Here is a 27,639-nt window from a genome sequence, read left to right as displayed (position 1 = left end):
CCTGTGGCCCGCGGCCTGCTCACGCCATGGCAAGCTGCAGCTGGCAGGAGTCTCCGCATTTCCTGGGAATACCAAGAAATCTCATTTTCTCCCCTTACCATCACAATTAACAGCAACAGGACTTCAAAGCTAGCTCTAAGAAAACAGTATGTTAACACCGATGATTTATCTCCTTTCACAACCCTTATTTTCTTGGGCAGGAAGGGCACAAAATCTTGGAAGTAAACGTAACACACTGACTTAAGTGATGGGGAGCAGCAGGAGGGAACATCTGTGAACTGAAGTTCACTCTCCCTGGGGTCTTTGCCTCCCATCCTCAGCAAGGGAGGAGACGGCATGACATGAAGGCCCACCTTCATGTATGCTAGTTTTATCAGGCAGGGCACCACCTGCACTGAAAACACTTTAATTACATTATACAAGCTCAGGGAAACAAAGTTGCATTGTTAAATGTTAGTAAACACTACACCTGTCCCTTAAAATCCAGCTTTCCGGTTAGTCTTCGTGTCTCTGTTTTACCTAAGAGGTACCTATATATACACGCACCTCTCCTGTACAAAATGTGTGAAGTAATCACTGCTAAGAAAGCTAGCTTGCTCCCAAATTTTTGTTAAATTATCACAAACTTGACCTGAAGATACATTGCATTCAACCTATATACGTGCGTGCACAATACTTGACCAAGACAAGGAAAATACAATACAGTACCAGTGTAAAACTTGGGCAACTTTTTCAAAACTGATGCACCAAGAAGATGGTTCAGGAAATAAATAAATTTTAAAAATCGACTAACACTTGCAGGTAGCTGTTAAATGTAGTCACAAAGAAAAGTCACATCTTTGCTTGACAATCAACTGGAAATCCACATTATTTATAATAACATCATAAAGTGTATCTGAAAGTAATATATCATGAGAGAGGCTCACAAGGAGCGTGGGAAAGGAATGGCAGAGTCTTAAAAAACACATGGCCAATCCATCACAACCAATGACGCATTGCAACTATTTTCACAGACTACTTTTCAAGTAATTACTACACTTTGAGAAGAAAAAGTCTTCTTTCAATGCATATCTGAAAAAAGCATATTAATCCCTAACACATAAAGGTCTTCTCAAAACCTTAAAAGATTTGCTAAGCATAAATTGTTAATACTTCGCATGTCTGCTTTGATTAAATTTGACAGTTTCCATATGGAAACTTACACTAAATTTCATCAAGAGCTTTACTTTGTTTAAAACATCAATCCATCTAATGCAATAAATATTTGCAGATATAGGAAAACATCACCTTTGTGGGTTATCCTTATAAGAAAGGGTGAGAATTCACACACAACTTCACTCAAATGCTTCCTATTTCCTTCCTGAATGATACATACCTTCTTATTCTCCCACCCAATTCTGCCCTGTTTCTCTTTGAAAACAGCTATTTTTGGTTCTCTATTTATATTTGTGGAAATTCTTGGTTGTTTTACTCACACTGAAAGGCTCACGGATTCACTGAAGTTACATAGATAAAGATCTTAGCTTATGAAATCTCTCAGGGAAATGAACAAAATTATTTGACAAACTAGTGTTGGACATCATGGCCTCATATATCCTGGCATCTTCCTATTCCAGGCTTCCTTTGTCCACAGCCACAGCGTTTCTTTGGTATTTAAAGAAAACCCACTAAATTATGTGAGAAACGGAAGTTACTATGCTAAGGCCAAAACTTAGGTTAATAATTTCAAATCATTTTTATTAAAGATTATCATTATAAGTTCATGTCTAACTTTTGAAATACCACCAAGCCATAGTGCTATCAGGAATCAGTCAAGCAAGCATCTGGAACCACGTTTGGAGACCACCTAACCTAAACCTAGACCCACTCTGAAAATGAGCCCTGCTATGGAAGTCACGCGGCCCAGCGTTACACCAACGCAGGCAGGTTTGCCCCAGTGGTTCAGTCCAACGCTCCTTCCATCCACAGCTAAGAAACCACGTAGAAACACAGGAAAAATGCACATCCCTTGCGTCCCTCCCAACCTTTGGATAAAACCATGTGTAAAATAGTGAGAATTGGAAGTTTTAAAACATTGAGGACTGGGTTCAAAACATGATGAAAATACACAAATGGAGAAGCTAAGTGCACTTTAAGCTTTTTGCTTACTAAACAGAAGGATGTGACAGTTCATCTTCCTCACTGACAGGAAGGATCGATGTCAGTATGAATGATACATAGCACTGCAACATACCAGCTAATAAAAATCATTCTGAAGGAAGATAATCAACAGCGATTACATCTGGGATTTGTACTCTTTAACTATTTGCCAGCTTTAAAAACTTGCAGAGTATTAAAACTTGTTTTAAATAGCATCTTAAAACCAACCCATTCTGTTTTATAAATTAAAAAAGAAAGGTCTATTTCCAGATATGCTAGTCCTAAATGTTGCTGAACTACCAAAATCAGCAGTTACTTGGTACAAATCCAGAAACTCGGATGTTTTCATTTCCGTATTATCTTCAGTGCTCCATGACAGAGCACAACTAAACGTTAACAGAAATGACCACTCTTGCAGAAACAGGGCTCCCCGCAGCATGCTCCAGCTCACAGGAAATGAGCTGCTCGCAGAAGCTTTAGCAAGTTTATCATACAGCTGCTGTCAGAAATGTAAGTCACTTTTCCATAATTGCTGGGAATGTCTACTGAGTTTAAAAAAAAAAAAAAAGAACAGCAACTTCAGAAAGAAAAAAAAGAATCAAAAAAGAAAGAAAAAACAGTTCAGATGGCAAGCAGTGTTTCTCATGGCTAGAGATTTAAGGAGGCGTTGCCAAATGAAGATGGCAGACATATTTCAAAAAATACTCAATTAAACAAAACATGGTAGAACAGAAATAGTACATTTCCTCTTTTTTGAAGGTTTAAGTCTGATGCTGCCAATGTTCATGAAGAACACTCAAGTAAGTGAACAAGATGCAGCGATAAATTCCAGTGAAAGTCTGAAGCACTATTAAATGAAAGCAAGCAATTTTTTTGCCCCCTGCCTTGGTTTCATGCTCTATAATTTATCTGACGCAGATGAATACATCTCTCCAATATAAGGCAGTCTTGAGAGAGGCCATTTCAGACACCTGTGCATTTCAATTTTTATCAGTATGCCTACTAAGCTGCTGAACTACTTTACAAGTAGTACAATATTCGGTGCCACTAACCAGAAACACCCACAAGGGCCATTTTCAGAGACCTGTAAGGAATACAGGCTTTTTAAGGACTGGTTCTCACCAGTTACTGGAATTAGGGTAGATGACAGAGGTGTTACATGTTGGGAGAGTGTACCAAATGGCACGGGAACTAACTGAGGGTTTACTGGAATTAGGGTAGATGACAGAGGTGTTACATGTTGGGAGAGTGTACCAAATGGCACGGGAACTAACTGAGGGTTTGGGCACTAGTGCAGATTATGGACACTTCACTGATGGTGCAGCTGTTCACTGAAGTAGACTCACTTGTACTCTGTTACATTACTTAAGCAAAACCCAGCATTCTACTGGGGGGGAGGGGGAAGAGAGCAAAACTGTAGAACAGGCTCTATAAATACAAAAATAAATATTCCAAGCACTAGATAATCTCCAGCTCTGCTAATGGAGCACACAGCAATTATTCACTTGTCAGGTGCACAGGAAATTTAAATGAGCTTTGTTAATGCCACATCTGTTGGCATGTGCTTTGCATTTTTCCACAAGGTATAATACTTGCTGTACTCCAGGTTCTGTATCACACACTGGATTTTAGGAAGCTTTTACAAACACTCTGTTTTCGCATACTGAGACCTTGTCTCCTCGGTAGACACTATCATATACAACACATTTGTACTGCAAATTGTACTGTCACTGGGCTCTCTAAGTGCCATGAGCTTAAATAATCACAAATACTAAGCTCAGTTGCTACTCCTATTTCAGATTTCTAAATAGCTAGTAGATGTTACTATATACTTCAGAAATATTTATGCAACACAGCTTTAGACAAAAGAATTTCAATTTTACCCATCTTTGAAGCATAGGCAATAATAAAAGGAAGAAAAAAGGTGCAAGACAGACAGACAGAAGGGAGAGCACTGCTCCAAGAAAACACACTGTCATAAAGTCTCCATTAGCCTTTCAAACCAGTGAGAATGAAAAGGAGCTTCACCATCCCTCTAGTAACACATTTGAAAAATTCACCATCACAGTATTTATTACCACCTGTTCATATCATGTTTTTTTGGTGTGGGTTTTTTGGTTGGTTGGTTGGTTTTTTTAAGTCCATTGCCAGGAGTCAGTCACCTTCCAAATATTTAAAACACAGCAAAACCAACAAACCTCCCCCAAGCCCCACCCCCAAATCACCACCACCACCAAACCCTCTAAAAACCTCACACAAACAATTAGGCCACATTACTAAACTCTGGAGATAAATCCCCATCACTCTGTTCACTGATGCACATGGTCAAGACATCACAGAAAACATGACCTCCAGGTACCCAGCCCTTTGGTGTAGCCAGAGCACACATGCAAAGCTGTCACAAAGCTGTCAGTGCAATGCTTTAGCAAAAGGCGATGGAGGACAAAAACTGGCTGTAAATGAAGGGAGCAGTACAGGTTTTAGAACTATTTCTGCACATCTCTTTCAGACCACTGCAGCATGTGTCTGCTGTTAGTCCCAAAGCCACTCACAGGAACAGTAACCAAAAAAAGCTGCACTTCAGGGTTTTCTGAACTGAAAGAAAAGCCTGTAACATTTAACTGAAGCAGTGTTTCAGTCTTGAGGTATAAACCAAGTAGCCTCTCTAGCTTTTTTTCCCCCGGTAACTTCCTACTTGGTTTATTACATTTTTAAAGGCAAATCTGCTTGTAGATCACTTGGTTCAATGATCAGAGGGAAGATGCTACAGACTCACAAAACTCAGCCAAACACAACGCTACAATAAAAAAAGTAGACATACTTTCCCCCCAATATTCATTCAGCTTGCTTTCCACCTTTGAAGGAAGTGAAGCAGTCTATAAACTTTCCAGGAACAGGCAAGGGCCACAGTTCTCTGAAAAGGCAAATCACTCCGGTACATTGATCTGTGAGGAGACCTTTTATTCAAAGGTCTCAGTACTCCAAACACAGTACTCAAAACAGTATTTTCCCTCTGATACAGAACTGAGCACTTCAAGAGGAACACAGTTTGTACCACCTCTTCTCAGAGACCTGATAACATCTATTTCCAAAATGAATTAAAGAATGCCATTTGAATTCATGGTTACTTAAATTATTTGGAAAAAGCACACATTTGGCTCCCCACAGTACGTCACAGCTAGTGTTTAGATAGATGTGGCAAAGTCAACTAAAGTAAAGCCCCCAATTTCAAATTTGTTTTAGATCCATCTACTTGCATTTTCATGTTATGATTTGCTTATTGCTCTAGAGAAAAATACTTGCACAATGCCACAGTTATTTTGCAAAACACAAGATTATACTTAAAATTCTATACATCAGACTGGGCACAGAAATTAAAGTAATACATTGTTCAGAAACATCAGAGAAATAAAGTAGAGGTGTCCATGGGCTTCCTGTACTATTAGCATACATAGTGACACCATAAACTTCCCATTCTTTATCTTTGAATATACTATTAAGGGGAAAATACCCATTTTAAGCAAGGAAAAGCATGAAACAGAACACACAGAACAGTCTAATAAACTGTCTGTATGAATGTCACATTTCAGAAATGTTATTGAAATTCCTACATTAAAAAAACTCTTCAGAAGTTTTACCACTTCTTTATATACTCATTTAATGAGAATAATCAGCTATTTCCATTTTCTTAGAGCTTTTAAGTTCACATATTTAATTAAGAGGTTTAGGAAGAAGTGCTAGGAAGACAACGTAAGAACTTCAGTTCTGCTGAGATCTCCAGATAATGTCTTCACATTTTTCAACTATTTAAAATACAACTGAACCTTCCAAAAATCCAGAGCGGCTAGAGAAATTTCCCTGTAGGATGATATCATGCAAGGAAATCTCAGTACCAGTAGATTTCAAGCAAACATAGTTAAAAGTGCTATCTAACATTTTCCAACTTTCAACAAAAGCTTTAAGGAACATAGTTAAGTGATCCAAGTATTTACAGACTCCTCAGCAAAGCTAGCTTTTCACCAGCGCTAAAGGAAATTCACCATAGGTTTATTCTTGTATTTGGAAGCAAATGCAGTAACAGTATTCCCTCCAAGTATGAGGCTACGCAGCACTAACTTTTAACTGGGGATTTGGGGGTTTTGGGGTTTTTTTTGATTTTTTGTTGTTGTTGTTTTGGGTGGTGGTGGTATGTGTTTGGGGTTTTGGTTGGTTTGTTTATTTGGGGTGGGTTTGTTTTTTGTGTAGAGTTTTTTGGTGGTGGGCTTTTTTGTTTGTTTGTTTTTTAAACAAATGTCTCTTATCCAGCATATTCATTAAGATTTCTGTATTTGTGTGACAGTCCAGTGAAATGAAGTGATTTTAAATAGGCCTGGAGTAGAGGAGGATGGACAGTGTTCATTGTCCCCACTTCTGGATCCCCCTGCAGGAGCTGAACCTAAAACCCACAAACTACTCAGAACAGAGCAGCCTTCTGTGCATTTATGGTGCGTAGCATGACTGGGTCCCCCCACTGCTTTTGTCTTCAGAATACAGCCCTGCACAGGCTTTCAGGATAAAACCATGCCTGTCAACCTCCAGCAGCAGATAAGACAGACTCCTCCAACAAAGAATTCACATAGCTGCAAAAATGCTTTCTACTTGCAGGTTACTGACTAAGGAAAAGCACAATGCGTTTTCCTAATGAAGATTTTGGGAACATCCCTTCCTATGAAACACCCACAAGCTTCAGAATTGCCTCTGAACTTCAAAACTATCTGTCTGCCTCCAGCACATCCCACTCCATGAACTTCCCTGCTCCAGGGTGAGATGTGCGGTGAAGCACTCGCTCCTCCAGCCTCTGCTGACCCAGTACTGCAGGACTCATGCACCTGCTTGGGGAGAGCCCCTTAGCAGAGATAAACCAGAACAAGGCAGAGGTGAAGCAGAAGCCCCAGGGAGTGACGGACTGGGAGCAGTGGAGCACAGGACTCCCCCCCCCCCCCCCCCCCCAAAGCAGGGGAGGGTCAGCTCCCCCACACCCTGACCCTTACACTCCTCTTCTCTGCACCTCTCCATCCTGCTGCTGCTGCACTGGAAAGCCCCTTACATGAACTGCAGAAGTTGTCCGTGACAGCAGCAGAAAGCCCTGCTCTCAAGGACTGCTGAAGTATTTTGCCTTCTCTCTCTCCTTCCATCTGCAGCAGCCAGAAGACTTGCCAGGGGTGGTTGGGTGACAGCTGCCAGGGGTTGCAAAACCTGCAGGAGAACAGCCGAGATTCAAGCACTGAGCTCAGAGACGGAAGAGAGGAGAGACAGTGCTGTGAATACCCGCAGCCTTGAGAGACACCACCAGCCTTGCCCTCCTCTGCAACCCAGAGCATCCTCAAAACCTGCACATCTGCCTGTGCTGTCCCCAGCTCCCCAGGAAACCACCTGTGAGCTTTCGTGGCCAGGACAGCCTCAGCTGGCAACCGCTGCCCCCAGGGGGCTGCACGCCCTCCCCAGCCTTTCGTGGCCCTGCTACCCTGGAGCACCTACACCCAGCACATGGCAGCTCTCCACAGCAGGGAAAAGGAGAGAGACAGGACTGGGACACAGCTGTGAATTAGGTGACATCACTAAGCCACACAGCAGTCAAATTTGAGATCAGGTATGGAATTCTTCTCGGCAGAGGGAAGGGTCTAAACCTGCCCTGCTGCTGGAGGCGATGCTGGGCAGCCTCACCACACCAGGCATGCCCAGTCCTGCTTGTGGTGAACGTGGTGAGCAAACCGAGCTAAACTCCACAACACACCTCCATGGCTTGAGGCGAACACCTCTGTACAGCCCAGCGAACAGAGCGGACACACCGTTTCTCAGAAGTGATGCAGAGATTTTTAAAATATTGGCAGAAGCTTTACTCTCTACACTCTGACCATGCAGATCAATTACTGCAAATATGAATGGCAGGTCATCTTGCCTTACACTACCAGGTGACTGAACAAAAATGTAGACAAGAAGAGGAATACTTTTTTTTTTTCCTCCTTTCTGTACTATGACAACATCTCTTCCCAGTTCACAGCTCAGTTCTTTGGACCAATCATGTTTCAAGTAACAAAAAGTAATACGGCAAACAGCAGTAGATAAAATAGAAACACATAAGCCAAGCAGCTGTTCCGCTATCTAATCACTTCCCATTGTGCACCTTTGCCATTACTTTGTTTGGGGTAAATATCATAGCCATCAGCTGCTAGTGAACTCTGCAGTATCCCTTCTCTTAGCCTCTCAGTCACTTGTAACTGTCTTCTGGCTCCTGTGCTTCTACCACCTTTCCAGTTCAAGTAATCAGGAACAGCATGTTTATTTGATACTGAAATGTCAGTAGAAAAGCAAATAAAAAACCCCAATCAGAGCTGAAAACCCGACTTAGAGACTTCAGTTTCAGCACACTAGTAAAGCATGTGAGGAAGCTTTCAGAAGAGTTAGAGAAGCTTTGTAAGCTGACTGACAGCGTGACCATTTCCCCACACCTTCAGGAAAGCACGCACATGTTCCAGCTCCTGGACCAAAGTTACTCCCCAAAGCATTCAGAAATGGTCTATGTCCATAACAGAAAAGCAGATAAAAAGTGAATGAGGATTTGCCACAAAAACATGGACTGAGAAGTAGAAAGTTGTCTTCCGCAAGTGCAGGAAAGCAACAGGCAATGGCTCAGCAACAACAAAACACAGGGAGGGGCACAGGTTGGCGGCAAGCATGATGTCTGGCTGTATAGTCACCGGCTGCTTCAAGTAAAGGTCACCTGGTCCAACCCTCTGCTCAAACAAGGTCACCCAGGGTCAGCTGCCCCAGACCACATCCAGGTGGCTTTTGAATGCTTCCAAGGGCAAAGAGCCCACAACCTCTCTGGGCAACCTGTGCCAGTGCTCGGCCACCCTTGCAGCAGAAAGGTGTTTCCTTGTGTACTTTTCTTGCATTGCTCTGAACTTAACGTAAATAAAACCTTCTATCTGTTTAATATGGATTTTCATTGTACAACACCAAATATTCACATACAAATGAAAAACCAATTAGCTTGGCAAAAGTTATTATTTTAAGCAACACAAGCAAGCCTCACACCAAAATCCCACCTACTTAGTCAAGGACATATGCCTTCACCTGGCTTCCACAGCTGCCTTTATTGATCCTGGCATAAAATGTACTTTTCACTCACTCACTTCAGCAAAACTACAATGGCACCGATAGCCTATAAGAACAAGTAGATCCACATGGCATCAGCCCCTTCCCCCTTTTTCCCTAAATGATATTTCAGATCTTTGGTTGTTGAGATGAGTAAAAGGCACACAGCGGTCATAAATCACAAGTACTTTAATATTTAGTAAGGATAGCTGAAGAGAAAAGGCTTGCTTCCCTTTTGCTAAAAATTGCTATCCCACAAGACAAATCAGAATTGGCTTCATGGTCTTGCAAGCAGCCAAGCCTAGATAAGGTCTGTCCTCCCAGCCCAGAAAAACAACATTGCCAGTTCATAAGCACAAACTTGCTTTAGCAGAAGATTCTTGGGTGACATCCAGTTCTCTGAAGTGAGCACGTTGGTCCTATCATACGTTCCATCTAATTCTTGACTCCTTAATGTGCCAGGCAATATTTGAAGTTTACAACTAAATTTTTTTTAAAAAAAAGTTATTTCATTTCTTCCTCCAATAAAAAGCGGGATAGGAATTCTAGACCAACACTTTCACTTTGAACAGCTGTTTTAAACAACATTTTGAATTATGAGATCAGGAACACAAACAGCCAGTGCTTTTGTCAAAAGGAACCTTCTTTGTGTGAATCTGCTGCAATAACAGATCCAACGATAGCTGTCTGCCCAACATTACATGTAAAGTTCTTCACTGCCAGTTACTCCAAGAAAAGCAGGAATTCTGTCCCCAGAATTCTGAAATTAAACAAGAACTCTGAAGTAATTAAAATATAGCTAATGCCGGCTGATTGTTCAAAAAATCACTTGAGGGAATTCTGTATTTACTAAGTACTATTTCTTTTGACACGTAAATAAACACTGCCAAAGATAGTTCAAGCATACATTTCCAAGATGTTCCTATGGGAAAACTAGCTTTGCTTTTCCCACTGGGATTGGTAAAGCCTCTAAAATTAGGGAGTTTGCCACACCAGAAAAACAAAAAAAACCCTAACTTCAAAAAAGCTCCCACAGGATCACTTAAAAGGCTTTAACGAAAGACTTCAGAATTACGTCCTGCTCACAAAGCCTGCCTGCTGCTCACTGTTCAGCACTGCTAGCACCGCAGTAGCTAACAGCACAGTACATAGTTGCTCCGAAGAGCATATCCATAACATGCAGTGGGCTGCCGACACGTTCAAGGGCAATTTAAAAAAATAAATAATAATAAAAAAAGAAATCTCTTTTCAAGAATGCAATGGAAACTGGAAAACTAAGAGAGAACAAGTAGAGGCAGCTCTATCTTGTGCACAGTACAACAAACAAGTTTTGGATATGGCATGTTCCCATGGTAATTAATGTCTGTGATCGGCCACTCCTTCTGCAGTATGCTAGTGAAGCCTTTTAATGAGATCTGAGACAGGTGACATTACGTAATGTCCCGTAAACAGCCTTGGCAAGCCTTACCAAAATGCAGACAGAGACAGAGCATCTTTCCCTGCTTTTACTCACTCCCGTAAGTATAGACTTTTTCTTCTAAAGCCTATCTAAAGAGCTAGTTTTGTCATTCATTTGAGCTTGCATAAACCAAAGGAACCTCTCACTAAGCAGAATGCTCACATAGCCTGTATTAACTAAGCCTTTGTTTAGCCAGGAACTTCTCCAGTAATAAGATGTGGTGCATGCCCATACAAGCTGTGTTGAAGATGGCACGTGGTGCTCCTCTGCCTTCCTCAAAATAAAGGGAAAAGAATGAGCCATCATCCTGGTCTCACCCATGACCCACACCATCCGGTTACTCCTGATTGCTCACCGCTGGACTCTGGCACACAGCCTAGACTTTAAGAGAGAAACATTGCACAGCCTGCTCTGGCTGAAAAGCTACTCTGACCTGCTTGCGTGCCATCTTGGCTGTCCACCTTATGGTCTTCAGCTGCATGACCTTCACAGCATCCTTCTAAAATCCTCCAGTTTTCAGAGGGAGAACCAGGATGCGGTGTCCACAGCCTGTCACAAGCACAGGAATGCCTTTGGTTGCAGTTTGAGGTGTCAACTGCCCGGGGTATCTGGTGCCACTTGCCCAGGGTCACACAGGATGCCTGAGGCTGAACACAAACTGAACCTGATTTCCATAGCCTACACCAGCATTCCCACTGTCAAACCACCTTCCTCCCTAATGACTAGAAAACATTTTTATCCTGAAGCAGTTATTTTTTTTCTCCAGGTTTTTCCTGGGCACTTGCTGCACTGCTTCTCTACAACACAGGCATGCAGTCCTGCTTTGAACTGTGTCAGTTACTGGTGTCCCCATACAGCCACCTGCAGCCATGAGTTCTGCAATCTAACACCCTATGGGTTCTAAATTTGAATTTAATTTAACAGCACTTATTTTCTATTGCAAAGAAAAATACCAAAACAACCTCTTTTCAGTACCATTCAGTATACTTTACTCCTACATCCCTGAAAAGAGAAGTGCACAGTTTCTGTATGTGCACCAGCAAACCATTCACAAATGAACATTTTTGAATTCTGGCTCTCTGGCGACTGGTGGGTTCCTCCCAGTGACTAAATGCCATGCTGCTAGCACTTCTGGAGCTGGCTGATGAGCAGCAAGCAGGCTTTGAAAACCGTAGGCAATTCCAGATACTTTTTTAAAAACTCTACAAACAGGCTCACTTAGGATGACTGAGGTCTCCTGCACCTCAGCTGAGCAAGTGGATTGATTCTGTAGGGAAGGAAAACACCTGATGACCCCGTCACCGCCATGCTGCACTGCCTGCTCACATGAATGCTCCTTCTCCGCTCACCTCACTGGCACGTCCCCAGGCCACCTGCCCCGCCATCCTGAGGGAGGGGGCAAGGCCAACCCCCCACCCAACAGCTTTCGCCCCTGGATGACCCAGAGGCAATGGGCCCCCTGGATCCCACAGGCTACAGCCTGACTCCAGGAGCCGGACCCCTCTACGGGTTGCCACCATGCGACCCCAAGCCACAGCGCTCCGGAAGTGCCAGGGCCGTGGCTCCCACTGGGTGCTGCAGGAGGGCCAGCGAGGCCTGGCCCAGAGGCAGGCAGCCAGGTCAGGCCCTCCTGCACACCCCAGCTCGGCCTGGGAGCTCATTTTACGGAGTGCAGCCCACCGAAGGGTGGCTGAGGGCCGGCCGGCTGCCTGCAGCCTCCAGCACAGACGGCAGGCATGGGCAAAGGCAAGACAAACGGGCAAATGTGCGCGGGGGAGGTCAGGGCTCCCCTTCCCTGAGCAAGGCCTGGCCCCAAGGCCGGGGGCTGCCACTCCTCGCACCCAGCACTGACCAGCCCCAGCCCCACCGGGCACTGCAGGCAGGAGGCAGGCCCATACACTGCACCATATCATCACCGTGCTGCTCCTGATCAGGCTGGTTTTTTCAGCTTATGGGCTTTTTCTATGCCTGCTACAATTTCATGTCATACTAAAGCTTCTACTTGCAGGAATTTCTGACTACAAACTGTATAAGAAAAGAAACAGAGGTAAAACCAGGGAAAACTGAGGAGACTGAAAAGGTAAGAACAGCAGGGCATTTAAAAACATCTATTTGGCAAGAAACATAGGCAGGATATCTTTCCATTGATTGGGGAAAAGGTGCAGGAAAAGACCAGAAGATGTTTTACTGAGGACAAACCAAAACTTGAAGTGAAAATCCTTCCAGTCACAAACCACAACGTGAAAGGAAAGTTCTTCCTGTTGCACTTGTAACTGCATCCCTCAGCTGCTGTATCACCTCAAGTTACAAGCACGCAGGTCTCGAGCTGGGTTAACGTTTGTTAAATATCCAGGTATCAGTAACAGTCGTATCACCTAAAAGCCATTTGAATCGGCACATAAGCTACCTATACCACCAGAGAAAACTTGCAGTGTTGTCATGGGGTTTTTTTAATTACTTTTCTTAGTTTTAATGTTCTGCTTTCACGGATATTATCTGTTAAAGCTGACTGACTTGTGAAGACAAGTGCTTAACAACCTGAAGACAATAATGAAAACAATCAATTATATCTGACTTCAAAATATATATCATCATATAAAAGCAATGATCACTTTTGTTTGCTGTCAATAAATGCTTTAATAGCCTTTCCAATAACATTAAAAATGAAAACAATTAAATAGTACATCTACAATAAAGAATGATGTATGAATAATGAAAATAGCGCTAGAAGTGTTGAATAACTACTATATACCATTGGAAAAAAGGCAGTAAAATAAACATTTTACTTTTAATATTCACTCTTCCCCCATCTGATGATTACTGTGCTCAACCTGAACTTTTCCACAATATGAAATAACGTATTTCCCTGGAACTTTCATCAGGGGAAGATGCCTTGCCACTTAAGTAACAAAGATGTAAGGAGGATGCTAAATGACTGTGACAGGTCATTCAAGCAGTCATCCAAGGCAAAAAGTCTTGCTTTTCTGTGACCATTTCCTATTCTCTACCAAGAAAGTCAAAGATGGTTAGAAAACACTGCGTAAAGTATTAGACTACAATAATGTAGATATATTTTTAGAACTTCCACATTCTAAAAGCATACAGCTGGCTGGCAGTCTGACCTGTCTGCCTGCCTTTTTCCATTTTTTTTTCCAAATTAAGGTAAGAGTTTAAGGGCAGAGGACAAGGTAAAGCTTTGACCAAAGCAGCTGGTCTTCTGGGCAGGGGGTGGAAAGGAGACAACTCCCAGAGCTCATACTTTCAGCCAGTCTGTCTTCCAAGGTAGTTGAGTCATTTGATTTTGTTTTCTCACACGGATACCAAGGAATAGCATGTTGGTCTGCCCTGGTTAAGAAGAGACCTTGAATTTAACCTTGTGGAATTGCCTCTTCGACAGAGAGCAAGACACCCATTGCATTAAAGGCAGTGCAACATTTCAAAACCCAAGATAAAGCTCCATGTGGAACAGTTTTAAAACAAGTGAGTTACTTCACTGGAAGTACATTGTCCTGGCTCTGTCTTTAACAGGCGTGTTACCTGGCATGCCCCTGGGCCCTGAAGATGTGCATTAATAAATCTGATGCCTCCCATATGCATTCAGTCCCAATTGTAGCTGAACAGTTCTTCTTCAAGGGGCAGTGAACAACACGTTCAGGGGAACAGAACTCTCCTTCCTGATCGCTTTTGAGACACATGCAAAACTGCAAATGAAAAGGCTACTTTTCTCAGTGACATCCTCACTTCAAATAATAAGTGAGCAATAAGGGGAGAGCTTTCAGGAGGAGGTAAATATATGCAGTGTAAGAAAGGGAAAGAAAGTATTTGAGATAAAAAGAGAAAATACATTTGCAGGGGGGTAGAAGATGTAAACAGTATGATGAAATAAATAACAGAAAAGGGAAAGAGAGAAAGTAAACAACTGATCAGCCTTTTAGAAAAATCATGAAGTCTGAGAGCTTGACTGGTATCTGTGTGCAACCTACTTTGAAGTCAAACTCTCTGGTAAGAAAATTCACAATGAGAACTTTGAAACAGCAAGAAAAACTTTGAATTTGACCCTTGCAAGAGTGCTCATACAAGCTAATAAACTCACAGATTCACATGTAAAGCATTCTTCCTACGGTATCCTATTCCCACTGCATAATTTCATATTCAAATATTTTGGGAATTAAATCCTCTTAAACCATCAGACTGATACACTGGCAGTTTGTGAAAACCCAGCAGGTTACAAAATGCTAGCTCTACTCTGCCTGCTATAAAACCACATTAACAGAAAACTGTAATTATATAATGCACTTTGCCACTATTACTTCCTCATGTAAACATGTGCTCTTGCTGTTAATGATAACACTTAATCAAAAGGAGAAGAAAGATGGTCTACAAGATAATCTTCTGAGTTTCCTGCTTAAGGGAAGCTAAACACTGTACAAGCTCCTAATTAGAACTCTTTTGTTCAGAGAATTGTAAAAATACCCGCTAAAAAGAAAAACGCTTATTTTTTGTTAAATAAAAAACTCATTTTTTTTAAAGCGTACAACTCCATCTTGGGGGAAAATTCCCACCCTCTGTCTTGCCTGTACTATTACTGCTCCAATCATCTTCAGCTAATTAGAAAAGAGCTTTTAAATTTTACAAGTCTGCAGACGTACAACAGTGTGTCCCTGCTCTAGTGCATGACTGCTTCGGGTCTTGATTCTCATTTATACTTAAGAGGGGAATTTGCTCTGCAACTCACCCTCAGCTCTTACTGCTTATTAAACCTTCGGGGGCTGAGAGACAAGGGCTGGTTGTGAGCAGGACCTGTGCAGTCACCACAGAAGCCCATGGAGGAAGCACCATGGACCACAGCACAAAGCCCGGCAGGAGGATACTCCGGAGTGGGTGCACTGGTTACAATTAACCTCACCAGCACACACTGCTGTGCCATCTTTAGCCTAAGCTAGGGATGCTAAGAGCTGAATTACTTGGGAAGCTGACACCTAGGAAGCCATAAATCAGCATGAGTATTTAGATCTTCTTCAAGCAGGCTGTGAATGATTTAGGGAAGACCTTGTCAAAACTGTGTGCTGTACATATTTGATGCTAGCACCTACCTAAAGACCAAGTGAAGAAAGAGCTACAAACTGGTTCAGTCCTCCCCACAACTATCCTACAGCTTTTTCAAAGCAGGAGCACCAACAGTTGCAGCACGTGAGCAACAGAGACCGGCACGGGCATTCCTGCTGGTACAGCTCCACCGTCCTGCCCAAGTCACTTCAGCTGTCCGCACACGTGTCCCTGAGCTCATGCCTGGTCACAGAAATAGCAGGAAACAAGAGGTAGCAAAGGAGTTTGAAATCAAAACACCTTTTCACAGCAGCAGATTAAGAACTACACACAAAGCAAGAGACAGCAGCCAGACATCATTATGTCAAGCCACCACTCAGCTTTGTTCAGTTGCACATCTGGGCCAACAGCTGTATCCTGCTGGTAATGTGTTACCAACAATTTCATTCTCAAGATACAGCTGATCCCTCTAAAAATTTTCAAATGCACAAGCACTGCAAAGGGCTATAATACAGCTTTCTCCTCCCCATCATCATTTTCACATAGCTCAAGAAGTTGTAGGTAGTACCAAATTCTAGTCCACCTTGAAATTTCACCTCCTGCAAAGGGTGTTTAGAATTGAATAAAACAAGAGTTAGTCTCCTAGAAAACAGCATAAGCATGAGTACAGCAGAAACTGTAAGAAAAACATTGATTTGAGATTCTGCCATAGAAAACCAAAGAAGACAGCAACAATGTTTAAGAAAGTACCAGTGGCACTCACACAACAGAAAATTAGTATCAGAAAGAAGACACCAAAAAAACCAGAAAATAGGAAGTGAGGAGTGCACGAACAGATAAAAAGAGTAATTAGCACTACTTATTTTTAGGGTTCCCATAATAGAGAACACTGAAAAACACTTTTTTGTTGGCCTTCTACGTTATCGCTTGAGTATGTATTCCTAAAATGGAAGCCCTCAGTTAAGAGCAGGCAATTTTACAGCACCACAGAAAGCAAGGCAATAAACAACCAGGGTGTGGGGACAGTGCCCTCACCAGCTGGCCAGAGCTGCCAAGCGCCAGGCTAGGCCCCAGGACAGCCACCCAGGAGGGCTTTCAGGCCTGCCAGAGCAACCCATCCATGGCCAGGGCTCCTTCTCCAAGCACCAGCCAGCTTTGGGAGCACAGCAAGAGGGGAAGCTTGCTCCAAAGCACATGAGCCCACTGGTGAGGCCAAACCAGGGCCCTCCTTGCTTGTCTGCCTCTGCCCCTCTTCCTCCAGCTACCCAGTTTCTGTCCTTCTTGCCCCTCACCTGGCCCGAGAACATGTGCGAGCTCATCCCTGCCTGCCAGCGAGGTGCCCACAGCCACAGTCAGCCCCCCCACATCAGGCAGAAACACCCCCCATAGAAGCAACACCTTTATCTGAGCACATTTGTCTTGTTTTCTTTTCCACTCCAGGTAACATCAACACAGCCTGACAGTAAGGATGGAGAAAAGTGTTTCTCTGCAGTGAAACAATGTATCTTTTTAAAAAATCACAATGAATCAAACATTATCTTTCGCTCTATCTGGTAGATAAGATTTGAAGAAAAGAGGGTGCCTTGACTTGCAACATACTAGTCCTAACACTTATACAGAAATCAAAACCTAATGAATGTATTTTCCATCCTACCACACTTCAAATATATCACAAAATTTAAGTAATTATTTAGGGGTGAGGGAACAAAAACCAGCAAAATAAAACCCTAAACAAACCCAAAGCCAAAAATACCCCTTTTCATTATTACCTAATACCAGCCAAATCCACAGATATCTAACATCAAAATAAAACTACACCCACTGTTTCAGGATTGGAAAATTAAAATCAGGTGATAAAGAAAAGACAACTGCACTGTGATCACAATCAAATTTAAATGCCTTTTACTGACAGCGTAATGTTTCCTCGCTTTTCCATTTCCCTTGGTGGAGCTAAGAGGAAAGGAATCCTGGAAACCCATTAAAAGAGCAGACTGCTTTTAAAAATTATGGGAAGTACTACTACTTCAAATTCAATTAATAGACTTCAACTCTTAACAGAGGTAAAGGATATTCCAAGTTTGTACTCAGAATTAAAGCAATGAAACTTACTTACAATAACACTACTGCTACAAATAGGGCTTAGAACAAGATATTCCACCCCTGCCCTCTTTCTGTACTATATGAGAAAGGGAGACTTTCACCCGAATGTTGTGTAGGTTAAGGCCACTTGGGAATGTGAAAGCTTACTGCCCCAACTGTCATATAAAGGCTAGTATTTTACATAGTCAAAGAACACACAGGTAGGACAGCAACGCTGTTAAGTCATTTAAAGATCCTGAGTGTTTGTACCCTAGCACCACACAGCTATTCCCTAATCTACTTTCTCCCCTCCTTTTTTTAACTACTAAGATTACACGTTCTGTTTAGCTTTTGCCTTTTTCTTGTCATTATTATGGTTCTATTCTGGCCTAAGTTTGTCCCGAGAATTTAAGAACTGCATCAACCTCCTGTTAGAGAAAAGCTACATACATTCAGTGGCATGAAGACAAGAGGAAACATTTTCAGAAGTACATACCTGACTTGGGCTCATATATTCCAGTTTCGAAAGGAACCAGAACAAATGAACCATTTTCCAACCCAAGAAGAAACGGTGGAACTTGCACAGTTAAATCTGCTGGGCATACTGAAAATCTTTAGGGCAAAGATCTACATCCAGAGGTTTAAACAACACTGATTGTTAGTCACCTAAAACCGAAACAGAGAAGGACACAATTTTCAAGTGTAAGCACTAAGGTGTTTTATCAATATTTGTGACTGCACCCAGCTAAATATGCAGCCAACTAACAAAATCTCTGAGACAACAATGAAAACTGAATTGCAAAGATCTCCATCTGCCTCCATCCAGCAGAAACAACCACAACTCCTTTGCTGCACTGACAATGAAACGCGCAGTAAGAGAAGTTTCTCCACTACATACAGCCTCTCCAAGACATCTGCCAGACAGGAGGGATGGAGGCAGGGACAGAGGGGCTGCCCGCCTGCGTTCGCTGAGACAGGGCTGGGGACCTGCCCGAACAGAGGACAGATGCGCCTCCCGCCACTTGTGCCCAGGCACCTGCAACCCAGCCTGCTCTGCACGTTGGCCAGTAACACGCTGCACTTGGGGCTGCACGACCTAGCTGTGGAACCCAAATGTCTCCTCCACTGATGTACTCTCATTGCCATGAAATGCTCCTGACCCTACCTAAAACCCTCCTGAGCAGAGTCCCACAGAAGTTGCCAGGATCGCTCCAAGCCTGAGGGTGTCCTCAGCAGGGTTTTCCACAGTTTGGCTCAAGGCATTTTATTGCCGACATCAGCACAACTTTCTGCCAGGCACCCACACACAGCCCTCGGGAGGATGAGCTCACGCTGCCTGACAGCTCTCACAGGCCCCAACACCAGCTGCTCACACCTGACTCCCAGGTTTTTGTCCCAGGCAAAACCAAACAGAGTTAAGCCTTTTAAAAGTAACTGAAGAGAATGAAAAGGATACAGCAGATAGGATTTTAATTTAATGTGCTGTCTTTTTTTTCCTATACAGTAAAAGCAGTGAAGTGCCAGACAGATTGATTCTGTGGCCACTGCAGTGTGTAGGCTCACTGTAAGGTAAATCGTTTTTTTTTTTCTGTCAGTGCAGACAGAGGAAGCAAAGAAAGCACAGAAACTGCGGAGGGAGAGGCTCCTATAATAGAATGCTCTGGGTTGGAAAGGACCTTTAAAGATAGTCTAGTCCAAGCCCCTGCCACAGGCAAAGGCATCAGGGGAGAGTGTGTGTGTGTGAAGTGGCCCACAAGCAACCTGAACTCCATCTTCTGTTAGCAAAAGTATATTGTGATAAAAACAGGAAATGTTTACACAGTAAGACAAACATTAAATGCTTATGAAAACATGAATGTACCAAAAATCATATGCATTCATATTCATGAGATGCACATGTTCATAAAACTTGGAAGAATATTTGTGTATCTTATACTGTGTTAACTTTTTTAATGAAGCAGCAAAACTACTCAAGGAATGAAAAACCCAGCACAGTCCCTTTTCAGTGTTAACTGTTTATGTTTATTCATGAGCTCCCAGGTCACCATTGCAACAGGTTATTAGTGGATGCGGATGGCTGGCAGGAGCAAACCAGTATATTATCATAACTTGCTTCTGGCAGTCAGAGAAGGAAAAACAAAACAAGACAAAAAGCAACCTTCTTCACTTTCCAAAAGTATAGCCAGGTCAGCAATACCCATTATCTAGGAAAGACTGTCCCACCCAGATAAACCCATTTACCAAAGAGATTTTAAATTATTCTATAAAATACTGGTCTCTACTATGCACATACAGCATGTGCCCACCAAGTAAACAGTACTTATACAAAACACATCTAAACTGCAAGTTGTGCTGTTGCTGCACTGCTCAGGCTACTTTAACCAAGTTGGAGAAAGGTTCATTGTGGAGCCCACACGTGAGGGTTCACTGGCATGGAAAGGGGGAGCAGAAGCCCGACCCATGCAAAGGTGGGACTGTGTTAGTGCAGGTACTCAGTCTTGACCATCCCCTCTGCTCGGTGTTTCTGTACTGTGTCGTGAAAATGCATATTGTTATACTACCCTGAGGTCTAGCAAAATTTTACTAAAGTGTGGTGTTTAGTTAAAGTATGTATCACCAACTGAAATTTGAAATCAGGAATTGTAAAAAATTGATTAAAAGGAACTGGAAATCGTTTCCCAACCCAGCTTAGGTGAAGACTATCAAAGCAGGAGTCCTTGTTCATGACTGAAATCACTTTAGGTCATAGCAGAGAAACTTACTCCTCAGCTGAATACGAAGGACCCAACAAGCAGAAACAGCCACTGACAGCTCCCACATGTAAATCGAAAGCTGAGACCACAAACCAAGCTAATGTCATCTTTACTGTGCCTGAACTACACCAACATTACTATAGAAACCTGACCGGGCAGTCACCAGTCCCAACTCCAACAGCAACAAACCAGAAGCATAATCACGAAAGTTCAGACCAGTCTTTCCATTCCCCACCCTGCAGCGGAACATACCCAAATAAGACTGGCTTTGTTGCTGTAGAAAACTGAATTTTTCATCGTAAGGGAGTTGCTTGCTAGAGCAGAAGCATTCCTTTCTTTGGTCACACTGAACGATAAACAAGAAACACGCTCCAGGAATGCCAGCGAGTCTCAAATACTAACTAGGAACAACCAGGAAATCGTTCAGTCTGACAGCACAGGATTTCTTCAGTGACACCGCTCCGAAGCTGTTGCTTTTGTTGCTCAGACAAAAGAGAAGGCAGGAGCACTCTGAACGACAGCATTCGCTACAGGAGATAGTGGGCTCAGGTCAGACAGAGCCATCGTCTTTAGGCTCCAGCAACGGCAACAGGAACACACAGCAGTAATTACCTGCCCTACTGAACACCACGTGGCTTCGCTCACAAATGGATGCTGCACAAGTCTAAGGCCATAATCATGAAAATCATCACGAAATGAGTATTTTCACAGTGCTCACTTAATATGAATCGACACATTTAAGTGTAAAAATAACTGCGGTGATAAATTGTCAAAGTTTACTGAACTTGGTGAAAAGATGAATTGCACCCTTCGACTACACACAGATCAAAGTGTGTACTTTACAGGTCAGCCTTCCAGATGATGCAAAAACAAACTTTGAAGACTGGGGGTGATCACGAAAACAACACACCTACTGTCGAGCACTTATCAATTTGTGCATAGGGCTGGCGCACGAAACAAAGCCAGTCCCAACACACACGGCAGGAGTGACACACAGCACAAGTTTGGACCCAGTTCCCTGCTGCTTTACAAGCTGCAAGCCCCTACAAATACTGCCTTTGCGGTATGTGACACACCAGTATTAGTTCCAGAAACGCTTTGTCACTGAGTTCAGTGGTGCCAGACTTCACACCGGGCACAGGTTTAGAAGCCTGGCTGCTATTCCAGATATTTGTGAATATCTCTTAATTCACGCAAACTTACAAGGAAGCATTCTTCTCTTTTCTTAACTACTAGCTCTATCAACTGTTGCATTAGTCTTCTTTGCAACCATAAGAAATATTCCAAACGTTTGCCGGAGCGTACTACGCTAAGCAGAAATTAAACCGTATTTTCGTGTCCCAAGGGGCGAGGTATCTCGGGGGAGCGCCGAAGGTCAGCCTCCGCGACAGGGTTGCGCCGGGGCAGGACCCGCTCCGCCCCCCCCGGGAATGAGCGCTCGCGCCCTCCTGACATTTCGGGAGGAAGGACCGGAATCGCCTGGGACGATGTGACACCGCACGGCACCCCCAAAACCAACACCGCCGACGAGGAAGTGGCACGGCGGCGGCACCGGGCATTCCCGGCGCCCGGCTCCGCGCTCCCAGAGGCAGCACAGCCCCCGCGGCAAGCGCTTCGGCCGCCGGGACGGCTTGCCGGGACACCGGCACCCACACACACCCCCCCACGGCGGGCAGCGCTGCCCACCGACACCCGGGGCCGGCCGGCACCGGCGCGGGGAGGCAGCCGCGGAAGGGGGGGCGGCGCTAGGACCGGCGCGGGGCGGCGGCCCGCTGCCCGGCGGAGACCCCGGCCCCCCCGCACATCCCCGGCGGGGCGCGCACGGCCGCGGTACTTACGTCGTCAAAGAGGGACCCGACGTTGGCCGTCACCAGGAGCACCCCGGCGCCGGCCGCGGCCCCCTTCACCGCCATGGCGCCGGCGCTGGCGGCGGGCGGGCGGGCGGAAGCGCGGCCGGCAGCGGCGGCGCTGCGGGGAGCCCGGGGGCGGGCGCGGGGCGCTGCGGCGAGCGGGGCGCCTGGCCCGCCCCGTCAGCGCGGGCGGGCGGGCGGCGGCGAGTCCTCCCGGCGCGGGCAGCCCGCGGACATTCGCGCCGCGGCGGGCCGGCCGCCCTGCGGCTGCTGCGGGGCCGCGGCGCTCAGCGCTCGCCCGCCGCCGCCGTCGCCGTCGCGCTGCTGCCGGGACGGCTCCCGCCGGCGGAGGCTGGCGCCGGGCCGCGGCGCATGGCAGGTCGGCGGGATGGGGCGGCGCGGGACGGGGCGGCTGCTGCGGCGCGGCTGGACTGGGCGCTCCCCGGCGGGGCTGGGCTGGGCGGGCGCTGCGCGTACCGCGCTGCTGCTGCCGCCACCGCTCCCGGCTCTGGCGGCGCGGCGGGCGGGCCGGGCTAGGGCTCTGCGCCCGCGACGTCACAGCGGCCCCGCGCGGCTCTTAAAAGGGCAACGCCACCCCGGGGAAGCGCCCCGCGGGACGCGGCCGGCAGCGCTGTCCCGGGGCTCGGCCGCCGCGCGTCCCCGCGGAGCGCGCCGGGCTGGGCCGCCGCTCCCGCAACGCCGCCCGCTGGGTGGGGCCGCCGCTCACCTGCGCGGCCCGGGCCGGCAGCCGGTGCCCGGGGCGGCGAGGCCGGGCGGGGCTGCGGGCCGCTCAGCGCCCCGGCGGGGCAGGCGGCACGTCTCTGCCCGGGCGCTGCCTCCTGCGGGGAAAAAGGGCCCGCTGCCGGTTCTGCGGGCGCCCCCGGGCAGCCGGGGGCCTCTCCCGGGGGTCTGCCCTGAACGGGAGCGCGGCCGCGGGCGGTGCGGACCCCCGCGTAGCGGCAGCCGGCCCGGGCGGCGGCCGCGGGTACGGGCACCGGCCGCTCCCCATCCGGCCCCGTGCGCCTGACCGGCTTAGGCAAACGGGTACGGCCGCCCCCAGGGCGGAAAACCCGCAGCGCTGCAGCAGGGCTGTCACCGGGAGCGGAAGGCCAGAGGGTGACCGGCGGTGCCGGACAAGGGGCTGTTCGCCCCGGCAGGATCTGGCCCCGTGCGGGAGTGTGCCCGGCTGGGCCTGCCGAGCCGGGGAAGTGTCCCAGCAAGCTTCAGCCTGCGAACCCACCCGTCGCGGGAGGAATCTCATCGCTGACTTTGCTCAAGAAACCAGAGAAATGACAAATCAGTCTTTGCTATGCTGTGCAAAACAGCTGGCTCCTAAGACTATCTATATGTCATGGCTGGTTAGTAATGGGAACAAAATGTGCAGAAGGTCAGATTACGAGGCTTGCAGAGGGCTTGCTAAGTTTTGGAGCTGAGGACGCTCTTGTCAAAAAAGCATGTGAATGATATGGGCAGGTAGTTGCTGAGCAGAGTGGGGGAAATGGGAAACCCAAACTAGATTCAAGAGCAACTGCACGAATACACAAAACTGAGGGGAAAACGAAATGTAGAGGCAGATTCAGGGGTGCTGTGCCAGGAAGCGTGATGGTGAGGAATGTCCAACGGTGGGTGACACACACTGTAGTAGAGGTGACAACGGAAATCGCTGAAGACTGAGACGTCCTTCACACCGAGCAGGAGGACATCACACTGAACAAGAAGGCTTGGCCAGAGAAATGAGCGGCCCCTGTCAGAGAAATAAAAATATTGTTACTGCTCCTCAGCAGAATGTTATTTCTCCCCTCAGCGCTTGGCTGGCTGTCACCCCAGGGAGAGGTGTCTGCTGGGCAGCAAATAATCGCATATGGTTCCAAATACAAGGTGAAGAAAATATATCTCCCAAACAGGCCTTTGGGTGTGGTTTATGCAAAATTTATTATATTTTGCATCGTAATCGACAAAGTGTGCTTACAGTCAGTTAGCGAGTCTCTCCCAAGTTAAAGATACATCAAGCAAATGAGCTTGTCTGCTCAGTGCTTGCAGTGAATGAGATTTCATGTGGGACAGAAGAACAGTTTCGCACCTCTTCAGTAAGCTTCCGTTACCCAGAAATACCTAAGCAATGTCTTCCTGGTACCTTGCAGTTCTGCTCACCCCACCTGCAGTCAGGAAAGGAGGTTGAGCTCACCCTCGTTCCCCTGTAACTGTTGTGGGTAGCAGTACGCAGAAACCAGCAGACAGACCTTCAGTTCAAGTTGGTTCCTCCCATGCCCACCGCAGGCACACAGGTTCTGCTGAAGACCATGGCGTGCCTGCCGCACGGTCACCGAAGCGCAGCCCACACGGGGGCCCGGGTGCTGCCGTCACACGCCTGCAGTACTGAGAGTCTCAGAAAGCAGGAGCAGCACTTGAGCTGGGCAGGCCCTGCCTTGCTAGTGCATTATGGGGAGGGGTTGCAGAAATGGAGGGGAGAGAGCAAAACAACTGAAGTCATGGATCCCCCAGCTTGAAGAAGGGGCCTGGTACCCACTGTCAAGCCAGGGCAATGAGAAGCAGGCACAGGCTCAAACAGCTTGAAGCTATGAAAAGAGCGAGCAACTGTGGCAGATGCCTGTGTCTGAAAAGCCACTACTTGATAAAAGAAAGGCAAAATTATTCTTGGTATTCAACAGCAAAAATAAATACTGTTAAGTACTACTGACCCGAGGAAACATTGACTTCACCGTCCTTTGGTGCTCTTCACCACACCATAGTAGTGTATCACACTAGCAGATAGGCACGGGTGGATGAGCGGGCCCACCAACCTGTGAGAGGAGATGGCTATTTCCAATGATACTGAACTTGATGAGTCAGTCCTGTAAAGTCTCTCCTTTGTGGCAAACTTTCTCAGGTAGGGATGCAAGCAGAACGACAAAAACTCTGCTAGATTGTGACCACTGGCCTTCTTTGTTAGCAGGCACAAATGAAAAATACAATTAAATAAAAAACAAGTGGAAATTGTGAAAGTCTGCCTCAAACATGGGATCCCTGCTGACCTCCAGTGAGCTGCGACATATGGGTAAATGCAGCGCAGAATATGCTCATGCCGAGACACTAAACACTGCTGGACTCCTCTGGACAATTTCTTCTAAGGGTTTGTGCATCTCCCAAAACTGCTATTGCATGAAGTTGCACTATAAACATCATGATCTTACCTGGATGCAGCCATCAGAGGTATCGAAGATGGATTGATCAAACCTACCATCCTGCTATACCTTGACGTGTTCACACATAGGAAAAAAAAATTAAGGGAGCGGGGGGCAGGGGGGAGGGGGAGCATCAGAACATTCACTGCTGTGGTTTTGGCACACAAGTCTTACAAATTTCAGCCCACAGCGATTACATCAAAGCCAGGGTATGCTGGAGGAGGCTGTGTCAAATTACACCCAGCTGGAAAGGGATCCCGGGCCATATGGCATCCAGGGGAAAAGTTTGGCAGTGCTCAGGAACAGGAAACTAGAATAGGAAGTGGCTGCAGACCACAAGAAGTTACTTGTAAAGAACCCAGGCAGCAATCACTGCACTACAATGCAGATGTACTTTGCCAATCTCTTTGGTAGAGGAAGCACTACAGCATGAAAATGTAGCAACTGCATAAAAGTAAAACAATGACTGACCGATGACTGAGCTGATGATGCCTGTGAATCCCATGCCTTCTTCAAGGAAAGCAGTGGATAAACCCTGAGAGAACAGAAACTTAAAATACAGCACCATCTATAAAGTGATTTCAAAAGAATTCCTGAGAGATGACTCACCCAATAGCGAATTATAGTAGAAGCCATTTCCAAAAGCAAGAAATGCTGAACGTCAAGGAGGTGTAACGATATCCTAGACCCGGAGATGTGTGTGGGGACGAACAGGCTAAGCCAAATGCCCAGTGTCCCCAGAGGAAAGCCAAGGAGAGGTGAGCCAAGCACGCAGCCTGCCTTCTTGCTGTGGGCTGTGGGTCGGCAATGACCACAGCAGCTCCTGTTAGTGAGCCAGGGCAGCATCTCGGCAGATGCAGAACTCAGTCTGCACTGTTTCGGACAGTGGATCCTAACTGCAGCCATTTGGCTGTTTTGTCCAGGGCCAGAATTCATTCATCTTATCAAATGGCAACATCCAATCAGTAACAAATACTTCCAATTAAAAAAAGTAAGGAATGACTGAAGCAACACTTCTATTGCTATTGCAGGAACCCAATACAAATACTGGTAGAAGATGCACACTGTCAGCCACTTTGTAGAGCAGGGAAGGTGTAGGGGGGACATGAGCTAATTCTGCAAAGGTAAATTGTGCAGTGCTGGTACTTGGTAAATTCAGATAACAAGATCTATATGTGTGTTATATGGGGAAAAAATGGGGACACATGACAAATCTAAGTCCAAATATAAAAGTTTTCCAGTGGCAATGATGGAAGAGTAATAGGTAAAAACATGCCGAAGTCTGAATTATGTGACCTTTGACATAACACTAAACCTAAGTGTGTACTGTGGAGCTGATAATTTTTCTCTAGATATTGCAATGGATAATTCATAAGAGGAGATGTTACAGTATAATGCAGTGATAGGACAAGGGACAACAGTTTTAAACTGAGAGAGGGGAGATGTAGATGAGCTGTGAGGCAGAAATTGTTCCCCGTGAGGGCGGCGAGGAGCTGGCCCAGGCTGCCCAGAGCAGCTGTGGGTGCCCCATCCCTGGCAGTGCTCAAGGCCAGGCTGGATGGGGCTGGGAGCAGCCTGGGCTGGGGGGAGGGGGCCCTGCCCAGGGCAGGGGAGTGGGACGAGATGAAGGTCCCTTCCAACCTGAACCATTCTGTGATTCTATGATAATGATGGGGAAATAGGAGTAGGTATGGAAGTGTCGCTTTGCATCCCATTCAGCGAGTAGTTGTTACTGCCTCCAGCTGTATCCACACCAGCACCATCTCCAGCTCCAGAGGTTCACAGCTCTGACCCCTGGGCCAAATCCAGTTGGCTGAAGGTGCAAATGCAGATCAGATCATTTCTCTTCCTCTTCTGCACAGGGACAGAAGGCAGACGGGTGTTGGTTGGTGGTATTACTGTAGGGAAAGCATCACTGCTAGCTATGGTTGCCTAACATTTCTGTTACAGCTCCTACTTTTCCAGTACTTATAACCCAGACAGTGTAGTCTGAG

The 27,639-nt window shown here is 45.9% G+C and overlaps 1 protein-coding gene across 1 annotated transcript in view; it reads right to left on the bottom strand.

Annotated features, from left to right (window-relative positions):
- INPP5A (inositol polyphosphate-5-phosphatase A) overlaps window positions 1-22,940 on the bottom strand; it is a 257,283-nt gene extending 234,343 nt beyond the window's left edge. Inside the window, exon 1 of the mRNA XM_056351391.1 lies at window positions 22,452-22,940. Within this exon, the coding sequence (XP_056207366.1) occupies window positions 22,452-22,526 (75 nt within the window). The 5' untranslated portion in view covers window positions 22,527-22,940. The remainder of the gene's footprint in view (window positions 1-22,451) is intronic.
- Between the last annotated feature and the right edge of the window lie 4,699 nt (window positions 22,941-27,639).

This window comes from Falco biarmicus, chromosome 9, assembly GCF_023638135.1.
Source record: "Falco biarmicus isolate bFalBia1 chromosome 9, bFalBia1.pri, whole genome shotgun sequence".
NCBI classification, from domain to species: domain Eukaryota; kingdom Metazoa; phylum Chordata; class Aves; order Falconiformes; family Falconidae; genus Falco; species Falco biarmicus.
This window is presented reverse-complemented; position numbering and strand designations above follow the sequence as displayed.